This window comes from Stylophora pistillata, chromosome 3 (genome assembly GCF_964205215.1).
Source record: "Stylophora pistillata chromosome 3, jaStyPist1.2, whole genome shotgun sequence".
Classification (NCBI taxonomy): domain Eukaryota; kingdom Metazoa; phylum Cnidaria; class Anthozoa; order Scleractinia; family Pocilloporidae; genus Stylophora; species Stylophora pistillata.
In genome coordinates this window covers 13,165,203-13,182,474 of record NC_142521.1, presented here as the reverse complement: position 1 = coordinate 13,182,474, position 17,272 = coordinate 13,165,203, and the positions used below count along the sequence as shown (strand labels likewise).

General features: G+C 38.1%; 1 protein-coding gene across 1 annotated transcript; it reads right to left on the bottom strand.

Moving 5' to 3' along the window:
- Positions 1–1,132: 1,132 nt before the first annotated feature.
- On the bottom strand, positions 1,133–14,889 carry LOC148734591 (uncharacterized). Its single transcript, XM_088755553.1, has 2 exons — positions 14,347–14,889; positions 1,133–2,996 (listed from the first exon to the last, which is right to left on the bottom strand). The coding sequence occupies exons 1-2, from the start codon at positions 14,785–14,787 to the stop codon at positions 2,460–2,462; spliced, it is 978 nt and encodes a 325-aa protein (XP_088611679.1). The 5' UTR covers positions 14,788–14,889; the 3' UTR covers positions 1,133–2,459.
- Positions 14,890–17,272: the final 2,383 nt, after the last annotated feature.

The following is a 17,272-nucleotide window of genomic DNA, read 5'->3' as shown; positions in this document are numbered from 1 at the left end:
TTTTTTTGGTAAGAAGGTTTAGCAAATGTGCGTTCACTCTATTCGAGGTTTTCATATGGTATTTATTATATTTTTGCAACGAAAAAACTCACCTTCAAAAACTCGGATAGCCCACTTGGTGGATTGTTTGGTTTTCTTTGTTTCTGGTCTTACAATTATCTCGTCTTGCGGCGCTTAACATGTTCAAATCTTTGCCTGTCTAAATTGCCGCCGCGCTCATTGTTTTCGTAATTAACTTTGTTGGAAACCTCACTTTCAGTTAAAGGGTAGATCGCATTGTCATTGACAGTATCCTCTAAATCGATCGACGCTAACAGCTCGTTTTCTCTTTCGTCTTCAAGGTCGTAGAGGACTTCTGGGCCGAATAAAAACCCAAGAAAAAAATTCGGCATTTGGTCCGCCATGTTACAAATTGTCAGATGGCGTGACAGCTTCAACTCCATGTTATACACTTTGATAGAGCACGCCCTTTCAACCAATAACAGCACGCGTTATATCTGAACTTTATGATAATTAACAATTATACGCCGAAGGCGAGGTGAATATCGACGAATAATCCGCGAGACAAAGTTGAGGGGATTATTAGACAATATTCACCGAACCTGAGGCGAATAATTGTTTTAGTATAATTTCAGAGCTGAACAACAGAGAAATTTCAAAAATCATAACATTTTAGTAACATTTATTAACATTTTAGTTTAACATTTTATATAAACCATGCGGAGCAGTTTATATATAGCGTCATATAAGGAACCGCTCGACCAATCAGACTGCTGGAAACTCTTTGTTCAGCTCTGAAATTATACTAATTGGAGTTAGTATAATTTCAGAGCTGAACAAAGAGTTTCCAGCAATCTGATTGGTCAAGCGGTTCCTTATATGACACTATATAAACCGATCCAGGCGGTTTATATAAAATGTTAAAATAAAAAGTTAATAAATGTTACTAAAATGTCATGATTTTAGAAATTTCTCTGTTGTTCAGCTCTGAAATTATACTAAAACAATTATGCGCCTCAGGTTCGGTGAATATTGTCTAATAATCCCCTCAACTTTGTCTCGCGGATTATTTGACGATATTCACCTCGCCTTCGGCGAATAATTGTTAAATAGAAATCGTTGGAGAGGCAAGTGCTATCTTTCTCTATATTTATAATAAATAAACATATTCTTTGAAAAAAAAAAGGCTTGATGTAGAAATGCACTTATGTAAACAAATGCCCCCAAAGCCACATATGAAAGAAAAGCTCCCATTCTGATAATGGTCAAATTTAAAAAAGTGAATTAAATATCTGAAATAAGTGTTTTGTAGGATTTGAAAAATGCATACTTTTATGGAATGGTGCAAACAGTTTTCATGCTTTTCCAGTTTGAATGAAAACACATATTTTCCTTCTGTGATACCAACATTTTCAATCTTCTTTGGTTCATCTCTTCTGCCAATCTCTGATCAATTAGGAGCCACACAGAAAGGCATTCCAATAAGGTTTTATTTTAGCAACAACCCCACATACTCAGCTCCTTGTGGAGCCCATACTGTGGTATTGTATGTGCAATTCAGTAATTGGGTTGGTGATTTCAAAGTGGTGGCATCCATAGTTAGAAAACTAGTTAGCGTAGGTAACTCTTCGAATCTCAAAACGCACAACATACTGTTAGTAGTTTCTGGGGCATATCTATTCTTCCACTCCATGTACATGTACAACAATCTGAGCAAGCATGTTTTGTATTGGATGACTTTCCTACTGCCTGCTACCCAAAAGGCATTTAAAATTCTTTGAGACCTTAACAACAAACTGCTTTACACCAAGTAAAATCATGACCCTTTAAGGTGATTCCTCATTGTTGAACAGCTCATCCTGTACTGTACATAAAAGTCATGTAAAATTGATTTTGGTTTACATTAATTATCCACTCTAAATGGGAGAAATTTAAAAAAATAGACAAAAGCAGTAAAAACATATGAGCTAACAGCTCAGATGCAAATCATGACCTTGAAAGTACCAACTTGAGGAATGTTTTGCATCAATTTCATATAAGATTGCATAATATTTCTACAAATTATACATCAAATGTTCCATATGCTCAAGAATTTCTACCTGTCGAGTATCTTTACAAGTGTTACTTCAAAAACTCTTGCTTCCAGCTATCAAAATGTTTACTGTGGACTGATGAAATGATGTGCATGATTAATGCCACTACACTGAGGCATTAATGGGGTAAGTTTGGCCCATCATATCTCTTAGACAAGCTCAGTGACCTATCATTTTTCCTGCATTTTTCAAAACTGACATTGGTGGGAGAAATTTGGGAAAAATTTTTAAAAAATTGTTCAATTAAACTTTCTTTTTCTGAGGAATTGTTTTAAATAAATAAAATTGATAACGAGCAGCAAGAGAATCTCCTCTCACCTTTCACCTATGGCATACCGTCATAACCTATGCTGTATGAGCTGTTCCTCATTGGAAGTGATTGGGAATAAGCATTTCTTCACCCACAGGGAAGTATGAAACTTTGAGCAGTGCAAGTCGGGAAGAGGACACTATTTTTTCACATTCTGGCCCCTTAGAAGGATATAAATATTTATATACAAAATTAATACTTACCATTTCCAGTCCTACTATTTTTTCGCCATTTTCATCGCCAATATACCGGACAGTTCCCCTAGCTAGATAACCCTCCACGAAGACCACAACTCTTTGATCAATTTCATGTCTTTGATCAACTTCATGTCTTTGATCAATTTCATGGTCAGTAATCCCCATAGATGACTTTTGTTCATTTTTTTTTCTAAAGGATGGTAATAACCCTTTACAAAATGATTTAAAAGAAGCCTCAGGAGCTTTATCTTTTCTTTCGTAGTTTTGATTCTTATGTGAGTCTTCTAGATCTCGTGGTATAAGTTTATCTAGTCCAACAAAAACTCCTGAATCCTTTGGGCAGTCAAAGTACTTCCTGTTTATTAGTGTTCCATCACACGTTCCTTGCCCTGGGGTCTAGAAAGTTATACCAAGCAAACAGCAAGTATTAATTCTTTGTATCATAACATATCACAAAGTTTAAACTACCCAAAAACTTAGGTATAATTTTCAATATACGGTATGTTACTCTTTTTCATAATGTTTGGTTGCTCTATTTCTTTACAGAGCTCAAAACTTTCTGTCTCTTTTATTCTATTTATGAACATAACACTATTGACATTGCAATCCTAGCAGTATGCAGGATGCATGTCATATGTGAACTTTGTAATGGACCTTGCTTTACATGGAGTCTCTATGGCTCAGTGGTAGAGCATCGTAGTCAGGGTTGGATCAGAAGGTCTAAGGTTTGATTCCTCTCTGGACTTCAAAACGTTTATTTTCATTCCAGGCTGTTTACTAGATTAAAAAACATCTTTTCCATTTTTTTAACAAGCTCAAAACCTTCCATTTTTCTTATTCTCTGTTTGGTCCTATATTTTAAAATGAACTTCACACTTCTCATGAAGTTGCAATTTTTCTTTTCTGGGGACCCTTGACCCTGACCCAGCCAAGAAGAAGAGAATATGTAGAAGAATAGTTTATTCAATACCTTAATAGCAGCATGGGCTGAATTGCTAAGATTTAAAATGTATAGAAGGAGAGATTTTATAAATATAATTACAATTTTACTTACATGCTTACAATAAGAATCCTACGACCACGACTACAATAAGGATCCTACGACTATGACTACAAATATAAAATCTTGGAAATTAGTGCAGTTGAATTGCTAAAAAAGAACTGCACACTTGTTAAAAAAAGTGTCATGACACCTATTGGTCTTACATGGCTTTACACGGTATGGTCTAGCCTTCCTGAGGTCTTTAGTTGGTCTCTCGTTGAAAGGAATAAGAGGTGCAGAACATCAAGGAGGTTATTTACAATTTTGTTTAAATGTTTTTTTACATAGTTCCGTCCTTCTTTGCTCTACCGTAACGAGGCCTGAACGTGCCAGGGCATCTGAGTAATGCACTTCGTAACCGAAAATTATTCTAAGAGCACATTTCTGTATTCGTTGTAAACTTAAGATTAGATATTGTGGAAGACTAAAATGAAAAACCTGGCAGCCATAAAGTAAAACAGATTGGATGCAGGCAACATAGAACTGAACTAGGTCTTCAAGTTAGCTTTCATCGGGATATTTGATCACCTAGCTACTTTTACCTAGCCAACAAGCTTCCTCAAGATGCTTTCTCAGTATTGTTAGCACCAAGTAAATTAAAAGCTTTGTCAACAGTTGCTGAAGGCTATGTGTTTAAAGAATTTACTATTCTATCTTGTAAACTGGGGGTTAAATACATCAGCAACTCTGGCCGACTTCTGTGTGTCAGTCTTACATAAAGAACAAGACCAGATAGAAGTGGTTCCTTTTTCTCAACAAGGTAAATCTAGACATGAAATATGCTACTGAGAACAGCGACACTAAGTGTGGTTTTGATGCCCCTGATAAATCTGTCTGGCTCTGCAGCCAATGACATTGTGATGGAAAACTCATCCACAACAACCACTGGGTAGCTTTCATGTACTAAATATACTTTGTCACTGCAATACAATCTAATAAGCATTCCGACTGGTGGGGCATCCAAAGTGAGTTCCGGCTAGGGCTGCGATGTGAACATACAAAATAACCAAACAAACCAAAAAAACAATTAACTTCCCTGCAATACTCTTACCAATCCAACCTTGAAAAGCATTTCCATAACAAAACTGATCAATCAGGATTATTACCTCTTATTCAAAGCTAAGTTACCTTTAATGCAAAGTGAGGTTGACATAAAGTCTTGTCAAAAGCTAATCCCAGGATGGTATTATTCATCTCTGGCCATGCTTGCAAATCTTTTGTTTTCAAACTAATAAACCACCATTCCTTCGGGCTTACACTATTTTGCGAAACGAAACGAAACGAAACAGGGCGAGATGTAACGAGACTAAAAGAATAATGCAGATACATGATCTAATTGGGCAAAGATAACTTTCACAAGAATAATGGAGTAATCATCAATATATGAGACGGATTGTTATTCATTTTGCAAAATAGTAATTTTAGGAGAGTTAATTACTATTTTGCGAAATGGACTATTTTCACCCCGCGGTGACTACTTGACCGCTTTCATGTCCCTCAAGTACATTGAAAACATTATAAATTAGTATATTCCCAAAGATTTTGGCCATCTCTCAGTTATTAAACCGGATTTTTATTCATTTCGCAAAATTTTTTAAATTATTTTTTTAAATAGAGACTAGTGAGCAGCACTTCTGTGAACAGTAGTTGTAAAACTTCTTTTATTTTCCGACGCGTTTTGTCTAACTGTCGTAGACTTCTTCAGGGAGTCGTACATGTATAACTAAACGCCTGTATTTATAAGCCAAAGTTACAGGGGCCGATGACCATAAAGGCTTGGCCGGGCTTACGAACAGGAACAGGTGAAGTTGTGAAAAATTTAAAACGTGTTAGGCAAGGTGAGAAAAATATTTTGGGGGCCACGGTTTTAGCTAAAACTGTTTTTAAAAAATAACGCGAGCCAGGTGCCCATCGTGTCAGAAGAAGATTCCTATGAAGTTATGGCCCATGAGGTACACCGAGTACAACCAGAATGAAGAGCCCTTTTATGTGGTGTAATGCAATAACATGCACCGGTTGAACAAATGAGTTCCCCAAGAGAATACAGATAGCGCCCTACGACATTGCTCTACTACACTAAGAGCGTTATCGCTGCCGTAAAAATGACGATAACGGCAACGTTGAAATGGTGATAACAAATAAAAAGAAGGCAAAAAGGTTTTACTGCATTGATAAGAACTGCATCCTTCCAAGGCACCCTAAAATTAAAGGGGAGCTAAAAAATTTAAAGATTTGTCTAATATCTTGGGGCCGTTTTTAATAAAACAATTATTCCACTCGGGCTTGTTGGATATGAGATGATTATAACCAACTCGGTGCAATGCACCGGGTTGGCTATCTATCATCTCATATCCAACAAGCGCGAGTGGAATAATTGTTAAATATTATGTTTGTCTCTTATTTCTTACGATATATCTCTTACAGTAGTAATTTTATAATTGCGAAATGAACTATCTTTACGCTACGATGAAAAATATTTCTCCGTTCTATCGTCACCAATACATGTTTGATTACTTAAAAGCTTTAAATATACATTGCAAACCTAAAGCCTAATAATTTTTAGAATGGATTTAATACATTAGAACTTCGATAACCCGAATCCTCCGGTAACCCTTACAAGACCCAATCTTTCATTCACTTAATTTTAATAGCAACTAATTGGAAACATTTTTTGCCACCCAAGGAAATTCAGGATAGCTGGGTTCTACTGTAGTGACGTGATAGATGCGGAAAAACGTTGAAATACCAGTTTAATTAGGTCTTTGTGTAATTTTCGCCTGTTTCAAACTTAAACATTTCGATGGGAAAATCCTTGTGACTGTCTTTCAGTCGCTGCTTTACACTGTCGGTGACAATTACCAAACCTCTCCAGAAGTATGGTACGCTTACATATTTGTGGATTACGGTATGTTGGCTCATATACCATAATGGCTAAGCCAATAAAAACTCTTGAATTGCATTATCCACTGATCCAGTTTGTAATAATTGGGAATATATCATAGTGTAATGTTCAGAAGTAAATTTTTGACCCGGAAAAAAAGGCATTTTTATTGAAGGATAAAAATTATTCAAAATGATACCCCTCCAAAAATTACTATTTTGCGAACTGTACTTTAGTACACATTAATAAATAGGAGGACGCCAAAATGTTAGTACTTTATGTTAAAACTCTTACGCAGTATCCGTGCTCTCCAAATTTCCCGCTTGCATCCATAACTCGATATAAGCACTCTAAGTACGAACACATTCTTAATTTTTTGGACATTGTTACTTCGTGAAATTAATTAAATGAATTAAAGGAGGAGATGACCAAAATCCTCGAGAATATACTATAGTGTAATGTTTCAACGTATTTGTGCGACCCGAAAAGGGAGACATTTTTATTGAAGGGTGAAAATAGTCCATTTCGCAAAATAGTAACTCTCCGAAAATTACTATTTTGCGAAATTGACTTTAATCTGGTGTTAAAACTGAGAGGAGGCCAAAATCTTTGGGGATATACTAATTTATAATCTTTTAAATGTATTTGTGTGACATGAAAACGGTCAAGTAGTTACCGCGGGGTGAAAATAGTCCATTTTGCAAAATAGTAAATCTTCTAAAATTACTATTTTGCGAAATGAATAAAATTCTGTCTTATTAATTGTCGATTACTCCAATATTCTTGTGAAAGTTATCTTTGCCCAGTTAGATCATGTATCTGCATTATTCTTTTAGTTTCGTTACATCTCGCCTTGTTTCGTTTCGTTTCGTTTCGCAAAATAGTATAAGCCTTCCTTCTTACTTAAGTCTTCAATTGTCTGTTTTTCAACTTAGTTTACTCATCAGTTCACTGCTGTTTTAAAGGCTGAGAGGCTCACTATGGTACTATAGTCAATCTCTTGGCAAACTCCATGCTTTCAATACAAGGGTAGGTTTTAGAAGGCTTTGGCAAAACCCAGACCGGATCTTATCTGATTTACCAAGCCTAGACCAGATCGGACCGGATTAACAAAACCTTTGATCGGATTGCGTCCGACTGGCAAAACCCGGACCGGATCCGAAAAAATCGGATCGGTAGGTGTTATACCATACAAACCAAACGAACAGTGAATACAGGTTGTACAATTTCAAAGAAATTCGGTCAATTTTAGTGCAAGAACATACCTCATATTGGAGCTGTCCTTTCGTAAACGTGGAAAACACCCAAAAATCCATACAAGTTCTGCAGCCTTTATGAGCGCTAAGCCTCACGGGAGTTACAGGCGCTGATGTTTAAGTTTTCGATCGGAGGTAACGACACCTGCTAAGCAAGTGCCGGCCAACTGAGGCTGCTACGATTTGACCGTAAACGATTGTAGTTGAAAATGAATATCCACAGACGTTCTCAAGCTCTTATTACGAAATGCAGAGTTGTTTTATTACGAGCGGACGTGACCGTGACGGGAAAGTGGTGTTGTGTTACAATACAAGTAACGGAACATTTTCGAACTGCCCTTGGCCTCATTTTCAAAACGAGTCCTGGTGCTCATCTTTCATATGATAATAAGTTTTCATTCACATGCAAATTAAACTCATTTTCAGAAGAATGGTTGAGCACCAGGCCTCGTTATGAAAAAGAGTCCAGGGGTAATTCAGAAATGGGCTATCAGCGCGGTGGTGGTGTTTCCATTTTCCTCTATGAATGAAGAAATTTCCTGGTCGTCTAGCTGCTTTTCTTCATTCGACTCATCTTATAAACTTGGATCTATATTTGCCAGCCATTCTGACTCTTCGTCGTGGGAAATACAATTCAAATTGTCCGCCATTTTTTTTTTCGTAACTGCAATCCAATTCTTCGCTTGCGCGATGCGAGAAAACCTGTTTAACGGTACTCTAGAGTACAAATACCGCGTGATATTTGTACTCGTCTATGGCGTTATTTGTACTCTACAAAGTGTAGTTGGACAATAATTTACAATAATGTTTAAATAATTTTTAAAAAACTATGTACAGTGTGCAAGGCTACAAATGTGTTTCTTATGGCATAATTATCTATAGTTTTCAAAATAATGAAGTATGTGAGCTTAGTGCCTCGTCTGTTTTCTGTAGTTCTTTATGCCTGTTTAGGCGAAACAACTATACCTTTACTATAGTGAGCTGGGGGGCGCCTGTGGAATATCTCATACGAAAAAGAACTATTACAACTTTGTTTCACTGAGCTGCGGAAAAAGGCAGTCGTATTTCTATGCCAGAACTTGATTATGAGATGTTACGTGACTATTTTGGTGGGAAATTTATGGCGATCCGATTTTTTTCGGATCCGGTCCGGGTTTTGTCAATTGGACGCAATCTAATCTAGGTTTTGAAACTTTCAGAAAGTCGACGAAAATTGACTTGATATTTAACGGTGCAATGGTTGTTAGTAAAACGCGTAACGGCGTAACGAGAATCCGCGTAACGGAATTTTTTTAATGTTATTTTTCTTTATGTAATTTTTTTTATCTTATTACTTTTTTAAATTTTATTATTTTTTCTTAATGTGAATACAGTCGAAGCTCTCTTAACGGACAATCGTAAGCGGACAGCTCTACTTATGGCCGCCTTGTTTGAAACCCCGTTTTAACTCCCATACAAACTCTGTATTTGTACATTCTCGAAAGCGGACATTCCTGGAAGCGGCTGAGGTCACTTTCAGTGATTACGACTTAGACTTTTTCTTTGTTTTTAAGCTCTCGTAAGCGGACACCCGAAAGAAAACCAACAACCTCTGCACATTATCTTATTTTTATCAATCAACCATTTTACATTGCCGTTCGTCACAATGATTTTACAGTAATTACAGTATCATATTTCAATGTTTGTTTTGTCGTCATGCACGTACGGTTACATTTCGAAGCATATGCGCTTGTGACTGGGATTACAACGTTGTCAGCACATTGTAGCCAAGGCACTCAAGTTTCGATTCTAGCCAAGGCAGACGCATTGTAGTGTCACCATAAAACATATACTGGCAAGGAATTTCTAAGCCGTATCCGTAGATTCCTAGTACTGCAGTATACAGTACTGTAATAGTGTTCAGTTATCGTCATTATCGAAGGATTGTATAAGGCGCCATAAAACTAAAGTGTCATTTAATACCGCGGTATTTATTTGTATACCAATATTTATTGTTAGCTGAGCAAGCCCCCGTAAGCGGCCATCTATCCCCTGCACTTCTAGTGGTCGCTTACGAGAACAATTCTCGTAAGCGGCCAGCTCTAGTTACAACAGGCTATTCTTAGGATCGTGAAGCGGAGGAACGATATTGTAAGACTAATATAAGAATGTCCGTGTAAGAGCCGCGTAGGTGGTTAGGAGACCATTAGATATGCATTTAAGTCAGTTTCGTTACATTAACAGAAGTTCTAAATTGTTCGCTGAAGAAACATAACCGTAGCCCCCTACGGACACATCCGTTAGGTCTTTTGAGGCTAGGCTCGTCACCCGCGGCGATTGCGTGACGAGACAAGTAAGAATGTCTGCGTGGGGGTTGTCTCATTCTAAGGGGAATTGACACAAGCACAATTCCCCGGAGCCTCACGTTGAGTACTATAATATAAAATAAAACTTACCTTCAAATTGAACCTTGATGGAAATTCTCTTTTAAAGAACTAACCAGAGCTTGCATATCCATTAAAAATAAAAATCGTAAACGCAAGTTGTTAGAATTAAAAAATTGCGCGCTGGGGCCTGTTTCTCGAAAGTCCCGGTAACTTAACGGGCCCGAAGCCATGTTTTAAAAGCAAAATTTAAAGGATAGGAAAGCAGGTTCTGGCACCCAAACCAGTCCTTTTTGTTTCTTTTGCTGATATTTTTATTGTATCATTTTCAAAACTTTCGAAATCCCCATCTTGAATGAATACAGAACAGCTTTACGGGCCCGTTAAGTTACCGGGACTTTGGAGAAACGAGCCCCTGGACGCAAAACCTACTCTATTTCTGAAACCTGCAACTGCACTAAACAAATTTTGACTGAAAAGATCGAAAGCAAGAAAGGAAACTAACTGAGTGAAAATGAAAGTCCAAAACTTACCATCATCGTTCTCCTCCATGACCGACCGACAGACAGAGCTAAATAAATGTATACGCATGCCCTTGGTTTTGCCGCGGAAACACAGATTTTGAATCGTTCGCACAGATGATTTCCTGTTCTGTTGCTTCGAGGCATCGTTTTCCTTGCCGCTTTTCTTTCACAGAACAACCTCCAAAAACTTGGCACACCCCCTTAAAATTTTCAAAACTTAATTTTCTCCTTAAAAACTCTGGAAATACGAAAATGCCTTCGACGAAAAGAGACTTCCTCGGTTTTAAAAGTCAGCCCTTATTATTTTCCGCTTAGATATGTATTTACATTCGGCGGAACTAAGCTGTAAGTGGCAGTGACAAAGAATTTAAGGTTTGAAATCTGTAATGTATTCATCTAAACTCTCCCCAGTCGAACTTTTCTAGTTTTATGTTAAAGTTTATCTTGCATGTAATTAAGCTGTTTTACCTCTAACCCCCAGAGGTCGGTGCGCTTTCATTTGGATGGGGAATACGTTCCCATTTTTTCCCATTGGGTTTTTGGGTTTTCGTATCCGGTGGCGGCACACAAAACGTTTTAGCCCGAGAGGTGATGACTAGTTGTTTACTACTCTCTGGCATTATTTTATTTCCCTATCAGTAAAATCGCTGTCCGCACTGAAAGACTCATAACCTGCATCAAATTTTGCCTGCAGCCACAACCTAAATGTCTTTTCATCCACATAAATACGCTTATGGTTTCTCAGTCACGCTTTCTTGTATTCCCCTCTGTCTTCATCCTTTCGTTTCTGCTCTGATTTGATGCGTTTACCGCCATGTCCGGATCCTCCGCTAGACGCCATTTTGAATTTGTGAATGCAACTTGAAAAAGTCAGGATGACTTTTTCAATCAGCTACACAAGCATGCGCAGACCGTGACCGTGTCCCTTTAAATACTCGGGCTCCTAGTTCGAGCTGCACACCCACTCTTGTGTAGGAGTCGTGAATTTAAATAGGAACGCTAACTTTTAGAGCCCGCGTTGTTGACCGCATACCCTCTGACGTTGCATTCTGTCTGACCGACCTCCTGGAAGCGTGAGTAAGTGCGCCCGTACTTTCTAGTGTCTCCGGAAATGCGGTAACTTTGGCCAAGGGGCGGGAAAAACCCCGCCAATCACGAATAATTATGTTCACATTTTCAGAAAAAAAAAAATTTTAAAAATAATAAAATAAAAACCAAATTACAAAAAAAAAGATAATAACATTAAAAAAAATTCCGTAACTAGGTTTCTCTTTACGCCGTTACGCCGTTGGTCGTTTCGCCGTTACGCGTTTTACTAACAAGGCTGGTGCAATTAAAAATAGAGTTGTTAGTCTAGCCATGAGAGCCATCGGGAAAGGTAATCTGTACTAAATCGTGGCGCTTTGAAAGCGAAAGGTTTTCATTTTCTTCCAATACTTGCAGGAACGCTGTGTGATTGTGGAATAGCTATATTTTAAATCTTTTTCTGAAAATTAAAACTTTCACACCACGCGCCAGAGTGTGTTGCTATTTTTAGCGGTGAGCTTCTCTTATTTTTCAAAATGGCAATAGGCTATTTTACAGTTGTGTACTTAGTTGCCAAGCCTTTGATTCAGAGTGAGGCTAAAGATGACCCTGTTGTGATAGAGACCTGTATCTAGTTAGCATGATAACAAAATGATTTACATTTGAAAGGTAGCAAGGTTTGTATCATAACAAGGTCATCTCTAGCCTCACTCCCGTTCAAAGGCTTGACAACCAAGCACACAACTGTAAACTGGACTATTGTGTATCTTTGGATATTTTAAAACCGCTTAGATCTTTCATTCGAAAGCCCCAAAGTAAACAAACCTGGATATGAAATCGTTGTAGGCTCAGTTCTCGCTAAATTATCCTAAAGTAGTCGCAAGTCGCTTATCACAGCGATCGATAAACTTAGCTGGGTTACCGGAAATTTGCATATAGAAAGAATCTTGGTTTGAAATAAAAGATAAACGCACTACACTTTCCAAATACATCGAAGCACTGAAATAAATCAGACATTGATCATCTCGGGTCTGCAAAATCTGCGAGCCAGCGAGCCATTTGAGCCACGGTGTGAGCCATTTTTGCGGGTAATTTTTTTTTTTTTCGATTGGTCCAGGGTCTGGAAGGTCGTCGATTATTTCGCGCCCGACTATCAGAAAACTATCGTTATGAACCGGCCGCCCGCCATCTTCAAAGCGGAGATGATCCTTGGGACAAGTATAAACGGTACAACCTCGCTCCCAGGGTACTCTCTCTTTCCCTGGGAAATTAATTTTAAATTTAGCCACAAAAGTGCTTGAAATTAAAATATTCCCAGAAAAATCCTAATCTCGCTTCGGTTGCCAAAACTATTGCTGGTGCGTCAAATATGAAAAATGCTCAATTTCAGAATACCCGGCCACCTCATTTACCTATGTCGGGAGGCTTTGAAGAACGAAGCTTAATACAATAGAGGCTATTCTTATTCAATGACATTTAAATGAGTGGCCGGGTTCTCTGCCATCTAGCCCAAAAATTAAGTAAGGTTCAAGATTAAGTAAAAAAATTTCTGAGAAAAATGTACGGCTCCACCGCTGGCCGCTCTACTGCAACTCGAATGGGTAGTTGAATGGTGTCCATGACTCCTGCCATTCATTGATATCCACGTGGAAAATTATTCAAGAGAAAAGAGAACAGTACTTCTAGGGCAACTCCGTGCATTGGTGTCAAGAATGGTGAGTAAATCGCGTAATTTTAACAGCTTCACTCTTGAGTGAATCAGAGTTATCAAAACTCTGTCGGTTGACTGACTGCTGCATGTGGTTGACTCTTCCCTCAGACAAGTCTTTCTTAAAAACTCGCCTCCAGAGTGGCAGAAGCTGGTTTCGAATTAGCGTTCGACCCACCCGCTGACGGTAAATGCTTCTACTAAGCCGCTTCTTCTCATTTTGAATATGGCTCGCAGGACTCGCATGGCTGGCCCCTAGGTTCGCATGGCTCGCTGGCTTGCAGGTTTCTAACACTCATTATTTCAAGGAAAATCGCGGTGTTCAACGCATATTTTTGCAATATCCATGCGGTCACGGGTGAAGTGACAGGAACTATTGCTTAAATAATTATTCAATCTTTAAATGTTGTCCTTCAGTAACATTTCGGGTAAAACAATAAAAACACTAATATGGCCTTGAATCACTGGTTCGTACGAAATCATGTGGAACGAAACGTGGCAGTTACTTCGAAGTCTTCGAAAGTGAACAATTCGACTACGAGTCGCGCAAAAAGGATATTTTTCTGCCAGAAACGGTTATAATTCAATCAAATAAAAATGTAGCAGTCAATCGTCAGATTCACCTCAGAGGCGAATGGTGCACAAGAGGCAGAGTGCTCGACTGGGCGACCGGAATATTTTTTCAGTCGCCCGGGACCAAATGTCGCTGGAGCACAGCCTTGATAGTAAAAAACCTTTTGGAAAGTACATCATTTTCTGAGTAATGAAATAGAAAAGTTATGTACAAGGACTCATAAGTCTTTAGGTTTGAGTAAGTCACATTAAAACCAAACATTGCACTCAACAAACTCAAACTACAAGAAACCCTTAAAAATTCAATGCTTTCAGTACACTCCTGGGTGCTGAAAGAAGTTCCCGTAAAGTTATCAACCTAGTGTTTACTTACAAGAAGTTGAACTCCAAACCATGTTCCGAGATAAGGGGGTAATTCACCCTTGTACCGTACGACACCACGAAGTTCCTTTGAAGATATTGCTTGCACTTTCACATAAACTTCACCTCCTGGTGAAAGTTGTCGCCCAAATAAAAGATGCTTTCTATCTTGAAACGTATTGTATCTCGATTCAAGGGAAGAAATGGCCAGAAGCAATTTCGCTTCTTCTTCAAGCAGTCGCGCCAAATACATCGCAGAAGGTTCCCTGAATCGAAATGTTTTACTTCCCTTTCCAACCACAGTTACTGAAATTGAATTTTGAGGGCCTTGAGCCTCGGAAATATCTTCTAATAGTTCGCCTCGTAGTAGTTGGCTAACGTGCGTTGTAAGGCCAGCACGACGGCAAAAGTCATTATCACGAAGAAGAATGTACTTGGTTCTTAGTTCTTCCATTCTTGGTCGAGGACAAAAAAATAACAAATTTACCGACTCTGAGGAACAGTAACTTGTAAAACAACCCGTGAATTGAATAATCACACCCACTCCTGAGCTCGATTTCCGCCGCTCTCTCGAGTCCAGTCTTTTTCGTTCCTCCCCGAGAAGACACGGCTGGACGCACTAGCGGTCATCCATACCTTAGACGTAATCATTTGAAAAAATTGATCTATATGCGCTCTCAGGTGTCACCAGTAATGAAAAAACAACTCAAATTGGAGTGGATGCGTACCTACAATCGCTGATACAGCGACTAAATTTAACTCGAAATATAGATGTGATAGATTAAAACGCTTCCCAAACTATTTTGTTTTCCAAAATAGCCTATTTTTGATAAATCAATAGTTCTCCTCTGCACGTTTAGGAAAAATACCAAAATTAATCAAATTTTGCGGAGAAAATCTTAAAAAGATTAAAAAATCTTATTTTCCCCTGCAAGATTGAGCATGTCTGTAAAAAACTATGTGTTAAGAGTCAACCATGGAAAGATGCAGAGGTAATCTGCAACCACTCAGTAAATGGATATTGTAGAAATTCTGCAACCAGTCACCTTAATGTCGATAGCGTCATGTTTTGTAAAGAGTAAGAAAGATGATAAGTTTTGAGCTCGGTAAAGGAATATAGAAAGATGTTTTTCGTCTTGTCACGAGTGTCTCTTGCTCAGGAAAGAGCCTCTGAGGCTGAGTGGATGAGCATCGGGGCGCGAAATTCGAAGGTCTTAGGGTCGATTCCTCATGGGGACTCGGAATGTTTTCTTTGTCCCTCGCTCGTAATAAGACGAAAAATATCTTTCTATATTTCTTTACCAGCTCAAAACTAACCATCTTTCTTATTCCTGAGTATTCCTGTTTGTGTAAACGAGTGTGGAATACTATTTACAGTGATTGCTACAAATGAGGCTGGAAGGAGGGTAGGCGAGGACCTGCTTTCTAGCAGAACGTATATGATTTGAAAATTATAAACACTTGGAATAAAACTCTACAAATATAAAGTTGCTGGCTTTAAAGTTTGACCTTGAATCTGAATATGAAGTATTCTGAATTCAAATTTGCTCGCTCTTGTAAACATGTGTCCTGAAAATCCAGGATGTAACGAGCAAATAAGAAAGTTCTGAAATTCTAAGCACTACTGATTTCTAACGGAGGACCATATAAATTTTACAGAAAGGACGAGGGGAAGAGCTTCTATTTTGAAATTTTCTTGGCTGCAGCTCTGCAGAGATCATTAATTGTATTTCATCCTCGGAACATTCAATCGTCTAATCTGATCGTCCAGGTGAGGGAAGTCCTAAAAAAGACTGTTTTCTGAGTGTGGAAATTACTGTCGTTTCGACACTTTGAGTGGAAGTAATCACCAGAGTCCCCGCTCAGGTTTATCAGAGATCAGTCATCGTCACCGAGAACAATCCTTTTAGTATTGTACTCTCATCCAGACGATCGGACTTCACGAAAAAAAAATGTTCTTTCTGTAGAAAGACTACAGTATGATAACTGTATCCAGTCCAAATAAACCAAAAATAAGTTGAAGAGTATTTTTGAGCCAAGTAGCTCAGTGTAACTGGATGATTTTGACTTTGTCTTTATCGAAGGAACTGCAGTAATCATAGTCTTAGCCTGCGAGCAGGCCGTTGTTTGGTCTCAGCTGTGAAGGAGATTACAGAAAGCGTTGCAACAATGCAATTTATTTTTGCTCACAAGTATTTAGACACCAGTTGCAATAGACCATAAAATACGTGTAGCTGAGTTTTTTCTAGATTGGAGAGTTTTTTTTTTGTTTTCAATTGAACATTACTTATACTGACTGATATCTTTTGAAAGTAGATGCTATTTTTCTTTCAAAAAAATGCAAACATAAGTTAGTTTCCATTATCAAATACCCATCCAAAAAATAGCTCTTGCATGCGTAGCATGCCCATGTTCTATAATATGCTAAGCTATGTTACGGCTAATGACATCTTTCACAGATGTATTCTGTGGCCCTTTTACTTTATAACAAGTTAGATCTCCTCAGACTTTTCCAAAGGCTTAAAGCGAGTCTTTATCTGATGTGCTATCCAAGACTATATGTTAAAACCACCTTTACAACTTTGTTACCCGAGAACACGTCTCTTTCCTTCAACCAAGGTTATAATTAGAAATCTGAAACATTCAGTCGCATGTTGAAGCTTATCTTTTGTTATCTATCACGAGAAGAAACGATTGGCTAACAATTTGATAATCTTAGAAGTAACTTTAAATTTAGTAGTTTTATCCTTGTGTTCTAAAATGAGGCTGGTTTTTCATCGGGGTTGGCATCTAGTGGAGAAAATACCATACATCCGCTCTAAATAATAATTTATGATTATCCTCTTGTAGTTAATACGTAGCTAAACACCACAGGGTGCTGTAGAAATCCTACGAGATTAGCCAATCGAATATCTCGATTCGTGAAAGTTATTTTTAAT

What these genes read in the sequence shown, in the direction of transcription:
- LOC148734591 (XM_088755553.1), bottom strand. Translation starts at nt 14,787, where the DNA reads ATGGAAGAACTAAGAACCAAGTACATTCTTCTTCGTGATAATGACTTT. An exon ending in GGTTTGGAGTTCAACTTCTT is followed by an intron (nt 2,997 to 14,346) that starts GTAAGTAAACAC and finishes ATAACTTTCTAG; the next exon opens with ACCCCAGGGCAAGGAACGTG.